The sequence below is a fragment of the Dendronephthya gigantea genome, unplaced genomic scaffold, assembly GCF_004324835.1.
Source record: "Dendronephthya gigantea isolate DGI-Jeju-01 unplaced genomic scaffold, DenGig_1.0 000194F, whole genome shotgun sequence".
NCBI lineage: Eukaryota > Metazoa > Cnidaria > Anthozoa > Malacalcyonacea > Nephtheidae > Dendronephthya > Dendronephthya gigantea.
The window spans coordinates 334670-343098 of NW_021163204.1; the positions used below are offsets into that span (position 1 = coordinate 334670).

The following is an 8429-nucleotide window of genomic DNA, read 5'->3' on the forward strand; positions in this document are numbered from 1 at the left end:
ACGAAGGGATGAAAGCCTGGTTCAAGCCACTTGCAAGAAAATGATACTCCCCTTCTTGGGACCAGCGAATAAGTAGGCAAATAATGGGGATAGGGAATTCTTAAATCACAATTGGAATTGAAATTGATATATACTAACGCCTTGGCGATAACTGCAACACTGCATACCAATCGTATTTCGTCCAACGCACTATCACACTTTGAAGAGAGGAAATGTCTACTTATATTGATTTAAATAACAGAATATATCAAATCCGATACTGATTAAACAAAGCTATATGATTATTATACTTACAAACTTTAGGGTAATACAACAAAACCAGAGAACATGTCACGTGATTTATCTCTGATATTTTCGATGTCATGTTTCTGAAAAACAACGTCCTCCCCGTAGATGGTAAATGGGGCCCAGATTGTGTAAGACCGATATGCCTGGATTTGGTGTTTTTGGAAGAGATTCTTTGTCTTTCTTAAGGCTTCACAAACCGATGTTTCCTGGCACAACTCACCATAAAATACTTCCATAAACTCTTTCGTGGCATCATCACTAATGGGCCATAGTGTGGCGAGAACAGTGCGAGCCCCAGCTGCAATAAATGCCCGAGCAATACCTATGACACCTTCGGAAGAAATCTCACCTTGCCCGGTATGGCAACAGCATAAAACTACTAAGCTAGCTAGCAAAGAAGTATTTACAATATCTTTCTGTGAGAGAAGGTAGTCGTCTGGATAAGGAAGAGTCGAAGTTGGCCGAGTCGAGGAAACGTTAGGGGAAAGCATTATTTCACCTCGAAGTTGTTCACCGTGAGCAGCGATGTGGATTATGCTAGCCCCAGATAAAAGACCAAGTACAACCTGTTTTCTAGCTTCACGCCCCACTAAGGGTCTTGCATTGAAGAGCTTTGAAAGACATTCAACTTCTCTAGCAGCATTTGGAAGGGCAGGGGGTGAAAATTCTTTTCCATTTAAGGAAACCGTTCCAACAGTTGGATTACCAACAAACAACGCAAAGCCAAGGCCCAAATCTTGAGAGCGTTCAATGCTAAACCTTAGAGTGTGTAATGATGGCGTAACTTGAATGCTGTAACTGTGGGATAAATGACAACCATTTTTATCAATCAATGATGAAAATGGGGCAAAAAACAATTGCTTGTCAGGAACAACTATAAGCTTATTGCCTTTAATCACATCGCTTACAGGTTCAAGAAGCAGTTTGAACAATGTTTTCAAAATACCGTCTTGGTTTAAATCATCATGCCCAACAGCAGGCTTCTTAAAAAGATTTTTAGACGGAGATTTTTCTTTAAAAACGTCCAAAGGAAGAATCGATTTTTCATCAATACTGGCCACTGAATCGAGTTCGAAAAACGAAGAATCCCGATTAACATTCACATTCACCATTCTGAACAATTCACTTATCAGTTGCACAAATGTTTCCAATCGTGCTTCTGATTTTGATACTCTAAAGATTACTTCTTCATTCAACACCCAAACATTGAGAAAACCTGGCAAATCGAAAGCAAATACTATAATGGAAGTATCGTTGCTGCTTACCTGGAGGATGCTCTGTAATTCTTCGATTTCTACCCGTTCTTCACTATTCTTGATTCTCTTCCATCCCGAATTTGCATAATCGAACATTTTTGCATTCAAAAATTTCTTTTTTCTTTCAATGGAGCAATGAAGTTCTTTAGCCCTTCCAAGATCAATGACTAATAATGCAGATTCAATGCGCCCAAGAGAAATAAAACAACTCATGTTCATTACATGGGCGGTAAAGTATTGTTTGGTGAATGACAACTTATTTTTGTCTGGTACTGAGTTTAAAAATATTTTGTCAAAGATGCTGATAGATTCCATGAAACATAATACTGCTGTTTCATGCTGACCTAAACATTGATGTACAGCTCCCAAATTCTTATTACTAATTGCTAAGAGTGACGGATCATTAATGGCGATGCTTATTTCTAAAACTTTCTTGTAATAGTCAATGGCTTTCTCATATTCTCCTAAACGAAGGTAGGCATTGCCCAGATTGCCATTCTGAGTTGCTATTCCAGATTTATCGCTAATAGCAGTGTTAATATCTAATGCCTTTCTGTAATAGTCAATAGCTTTCTCGTATTCTCCAAAGCTAAGGTAATAATCATTGCCCAAATCGCAATTGCTATGTGCTATTGCTGACTTATTGCCAATGGCAGTACTCATTTCTAAACTTTTTTTGGAACAGTCAATGGATTTTTCATATTGTCTTAAACTTCTATAAACATTGCTCATATTGTTATTGACCATTGCTATTTTTAACTGATCGCCAATAGCGGTACTAATTTCTAAACACTTTTTTTGATAATCAATAGCTTTTTCATATTCTCCCAAGCATCTATAAGTACTGCCCAAACCGGCATTCGCACTTGCGATTCCTGATTTATCGCCAATATTAGTACTTATTTCCAAACCTTTTTCGAAGTAATCAATAGCTTTCACGTATTCTCCCAAACAACGGTAGGCGATGCCCAAATTGACATTGTTTATTGCTATGCCTGACTTATCCCCTATAGCCGTACTCATTTCTAAACCCTTTTTGTAATAGTCAATAGCTTTCTCATACTCTCCGAAGCTAAGGTAAGTATTGCCCAAATTGCCATTCCCAATCGCTATTCCTGTCTTATTGCCTATAGCATGACTCAATTCCAAGCCTTTTTCGCAATAGTCAATAGCTTTCACATAGTCTCCTAAACTAAGGTAGGCATTTGCCAAATTACCAGTGTTTTTTGCTATTCCTGCCTTGTCACCAATAGAAGTACTAATTTCTAAACCTTTTCTGCTATATTGAATGGATTTCTCATAATCTCCTAATTCAAGATAAGCAAGACCTAAGCTGCAATAATTATTTTCTATTCCTAACTTGTCACCAATGACAGTACTCATTTCTAAACTAGTTTTGAAAGAGTGAATGGCTTTTTCATAATCTCCAAGGCTAAGGTAGGCATTGCCTAAATTGCCATTGTTAGAGGCAACTGCACGCGTCTGGCCAATATCAGTACTCAGCTCTAAACTTTTTTTAAAATAGTCAATAGCTTTCTCATATTCTCCTAATTTAAGGTAGACATTACCCAAATTGGCATTGTTATTTGCTAATCCTGACTTATCGCCAATAGCTGCACTTATTTCTAAACCTTTTGTGCAATAGCGAATGGCTTTCGCGCATTCTCCTAATTCAAGATAAGCAATTCCTAAATTGCAATTGTTGCTCGCTATTCCTGACTTATCGCTAAAAGCAGTACTCATTGCTAAACCCTTTTTGAAATAGTCAATAGCTTTCTCATACTCTCCTGAATTGAGGTAGGCATTACCTAACAATCCACTGCTTCTTGCTATTTCTAAGTTTTCACCAATAGCAGTACTCGTTTCTAAACCTTTTTTGCAATAGTCAATGGCCTTGGTATATTCTCGCAAACGAAGGTAGGTCATGCCTAATTTGGCATTGTTAGTTGCTGTTCCTGACTTATAGCCAATAGCGATACTCATTTCTAAAGCTTTTTTGAAATATTCCATGGCTTTTTCATATTCTCCTAAACTATGGTAGACATCACCAAAATTGCTATTGTTACTTGCGATTCCTAATTTATCGCCAATAACAGTACTCATCTCTAAACCTTTTTTGAAATAGTCAATGGCTTTTTCGTATTGTCCTAAACTATGGAAGGCCATGCCCAAATTGCTATTGTTAGTTGCAATTCCTGACTTATAACCAATAGCTGTACTAATTTCCAAACCTATTTTGAAATAGTCAATGGACTTCTCATATTCGCCTAAAGTAAGGTAGGCATTGCCCAAATTCGCATTCTTAGTCGCTATTCCTGACTTATCGCCTATAGCAGTACTCATTTCTAAACCTTTCCTATAACACTCAATGGCTTCCTCATATTTTCCTAAATAGAGGTAGGCATTACCCAAATTGCCATTGTTAGCTGCCATTCCTGACTTATTGCCATTAGCAGTACTCATTTCTAAACCTTTTCTGAAATAGCTAATGGCTTTCTCATATTCTCCTAATCTAAGGTAAGCATTGCCTAAACTGCCATAGTTAATTTCTATTCCTGATTTATGGCCGATAGCAGTTCGCATTTCTATACTCTTTGTAAAATAGTCAATTGCTTTCTCATATTCTCCTAACATAAGGTAAACATTGCCCACATTGCCATTTATAGTTGCTATACCTGATTTATCGCCAATAGCGATTCTAATTTCTAAACCTTTGTTAAAATAGGCTATAGCCTTCTCATATTCTCCCAAACAAAGGTAGGCATTACCCAAATTGCCATTTTTACTTGCTATACCTGGCTTATCACCAATAACAGTACTCAATTCTAAACCTTCTTTTAAATAGCCAACGGATTTTACGTATTCTCCTAATCTAAGATAAACATTCCCCAAATAGCCATTGTTATCGGCCATTCCTGACTTATCGCCAATGGCAATATTCATTTCTAAACCATTTTTGAAATAGTCAATAGCTTTCTCATATTCTCCTAAACTAAGGTAAACACTGCCCAATTTGCCATTAATTTTTGCCATTTCTGACTTGTCGCCAATAGCAGCACTGATTTCCAAACCTTTTTTGAAATAGTCAATAGCTTTTTCATGCTCTCCTAAACTATGATAGGCAGTGCCTAAATTGCCATTGTTAGTCGCCACTCCTGAGTGATTGTCAAATTGAATGGAAATTTCTAAGCTTGTTGCAAAATACTCGATAGCCTCCTCATGCTGCTCTAGATGTAAACAGGCAGAACCCAGTTTCTCACAGGCAGTTGCTAACCCTTGAAAATTGCCAATTTCAGTGCAAATTTCCCTATATTTAATGTAATAGGTAATAGCCTTTTTATACTCTGCTAATCTAAAATGGGTATCACCTAAGTTGAGATTGATGTTTGCTTTTTCTAAGGAATCATTGTTTGCCGTGAGAGATTTTAAAGATTTCGAATCCATTATCTTACCTTCTCAAGTGTCTCTATCTTTACTTCAGACCTTAAACAAAATTATATAAAAACTTATTAGAAGAGGTTAATTAATGTATATACCGCGCATGGAAGAGTATTTCCTTTGTTGACACAATCGAATTTTGAGGTGTTATTGTTATATCGACACTTGTAACAGTAATAATCGGACTGGTAATAGTGATATTGAAAATGCACCATAGGGCTGTTTTTGGGACAATCCTTTGTTTAGCTTTTAAATAAACAATAATATAAGTTACTGCATTAGTATACGTTCATTTCTAAGAGAGAGCCTTTGTTTACGTCCCAAAAATAGGACTTAACTGGTGTTGAAAAAAACTTATTAGAAGAGGTTAATTAATGTATATACCGCGCATGGAAGAGTATCTCCTTTGTTGACACAATCGAATTTTGAGGTGTTATTGTTATATCGACACTTGTAACAGTAATAATCGGACTGGTAATAGTGATATTGAAAATGCACCATAGGGCTGTTTTTGGGACAATCCTTTGTTTAGCTTTTAAATAAACAATAATATAAGTTACTGCATTAGTATACGTTCATTTCTAAGAGAGAGCCTTTGTTTACGTCCCAAAAATAGGACTTAACTGGTGTTGAGTCCCTCAGCCTTTTGTGCAATAGCGAATGGTTATAAACCGCTAATTTAGATTATTCATCGCCACTATTTGAATTAAAACCCATTGAAATTGAAACAATACGCAAACAATTGAAGAGTTTGAATGCAAAGAAAGCCATGGGTCTTGATTATATCCACAGTCGATTAATTAAAATTGCAGCGGACAAACTAGCTCCTTCACTAACTTTAATATATAACTTATCCATCGAAAAAGGGATATTCCCAGATGAATGGAAAATAGCTAAGGTTTTGCCGGTGTATAAATCGGGTGTAAGGCATGCCGTAGGAAACTATCGACCCATTTCTATCTTGCCAGTGGTAGCAAAGATATTCGAAAGGGAGATTCATAAACAATTATATGATCACATAGTGCGAAACAACCTGTTGAACCCAAACCAGCAAGGATTCCGCCCGAAAAGATCTACACACACTGCATTGATAAAGGTGACAGACAAATGGCTTTCTAATATGGACAAAGGCCTAGTGACGGGAGTGGTGTTCCTAGACCTAATGAAAGCTTTTGATACGGTGAAACATTCATTACTAATTGAAAAGCTACGATCCTTCGGTGTGAGTGGTGCGAGCCTTAATTGGTTTATTTCATACTTAAACAACCGACAACAACGGGTATTCTATAATGGAGAACTGTCATCAAATCAAACTGTTATCACTGGAGTTCCTCAAGGGTCTGCTCTTGGACCCTAACTCTTCCTAGTGTACGTGAATGAAATGCCTAACTGTATAACTCAAAGTTCAATAAGTATGTTTGCCGATGACACGGCAATCTACTGTAGCGGAAAGAATACTGCGGAGATCGAACAAAAACTGAACTTTGACCAGGAAAAAATCTCTATTTGGCTTACTTCTAACGGTCTTGCCCTTAATGTTAAGAAAACAGAATATATAATTATAGCTACACCACAAAAGCTACGCTACTGTGACCCAATCGACCTGCGCCTCAATAACAATTCTATCAAACAGGTGGAGACATACAAGTATCTTGGAATTATATTGGATTGTAAATTAACCTGGTCATCTCATATTGATAAGTTATGCAAAAAGGCATCTTCCAGAATTGGTGTTCTTAAACGTATTATGCCATACCTCTCGAAGTCGTCTGCTACCCTGGTCTATAATACCACTATAGCCCCTGTCTTTGATTACTGTGGGGTAGTATGGGACAGTTGTGGCATCACATTAGCAACCAAATTGCAGAGAATGAAAAGCAGGGCTGCGAGGGTAATATTGGGAGTAAGTTCTGACACACCATCTGATGTAGCCCTTAGCCATCTTGGTTGGAGATCACTTAGTCACAGAAGACAAAACCACAAGGCGATCATAATGTATATATATTTGCATTCTGATATTGATGGAATAAATTTTAATCTGACGAGACATGAGGAAAGGCATAGATACAATACTAGAAATAAAGTAGATTTTATATTACCTAAACCTAGAACTAATCAATTAAAGCGAACCTTCGAGTACTCAGCAATCTCCACGTGGAACTCATTACCACTAAATATCAAAGCATCTGAGAACTTATCAACTTTCAAAAAATTATTGTCAACAATATGAACTTGGATTTTAACAGAAAAAGGATTTTAGCAATTAGTATGTTTAAATTGCTTATCTAAAAGATAAGCAATTCCTAGCAATTGTTGCCTGCTTGTGCGTTTACAATTAGTTGAGCCGAACCATTGGTATCGGCACGTTTATTTGAAAAGAAAAGCAACTGAAGGCACAGACCTTAAAACCGCTATATCAGATATTAGAAAATGAAAATGTGTTCAAACGGGATTGGCACGCAATCAACACTGACTCACCAATAGTAATAATGTGCCGCACTTGTCAACGGCAGAAGTGTAATAAACCATACGCTCGTCTTCGGACTTCTGCGATATTTGATAGTACCTGGGAAATCCACGCCGATTACTGTGAAAGGTATTATTATCATCTTAGGTCTATTCATGTGCAAAAATTCAGCAGGCGGGCTTGGAATGGTTATACAACAGGAAATCTCTTACATCCATAACGTTTCTTTAGGGATCGCTTTGCCAACATACGAAAGCAAAGTTTGCCGAGGAATCCAAAATTCTTCACGAACTTTCGCGTTCACAAACTTTCCGCTCTTGGGCTCTGCGGACCGAAAATAGCTCTTGAATCTTGATCTATAATCTCCTGTAATGTTAATACTCTCTGGATCTTGTTGGAAGGATTTCGAGGATTGTGCTTGAATCTCAAAGCTGAATCATCAATCTTCCTTGTTTTACTCAAGCTGAACTTTTCGATCGAGAATCATCCAGGCCATTATTCTCCTTCTTCTCGGCATCAATTGTTGCTTTTGTACTTGTCACGATCTGAGGTGGCCATTCACCTGGATCAGCCAACTAGACTGGACATTTTCACCACACAACGCTGCTGACGTGAGACTGACGCCACGACTACCCAAGTCTGCAGGGTTGTCAGATGTAGGAACATAAACTGATGGCTTTGTAACCCTTTCGGATGGCTTATAATTTTGTTAACACGGTTTGCAATGAATTGTCGGTATTCGCCATAGTCCTTAAACCAATGGACGGCTACTGTGCTTTCTAAAATACATGAAAATGTCACGTTTTAAAGTTTATCGATATCAGGGAAGTTTTCATTATCCTCAGCATTTTTCCAAGGAAGGCCAGGAAGTTCGTCCTTTCCAAGGTTGACCAAGCTGCTCATCTTGATTTTCAAATGAATGTTAACGGTCATTAGGATTTGTTTCCAGCTCCTCTTCTTCGTTCGGATTCGATTTGTGA

The 8429-nt window shown here is 37.5% G+C and overlaps 1 protein-coding gene across 1 annotated transcript; it reads right to left on the reverse strand.

Annotated features, from left to right (window-relative positions):
* Positions 1–299: 299 nt before the first annotated feature.
* Positions 300–4961, reverse strand: LOC114539016 (tetratricopeptide repeat protein 28-like; the record flags this gene model as incomplete). Its single annotated transcript, XM_028559854.1, has 1 exon — positions 300–4961. A coding segment is annotated over one exon (4662 nt), but the record flags the coding sequence as incomplete, so codon positions are not given.
* Positions 4962–8429: the final 3468 nt, after the last annotated feature.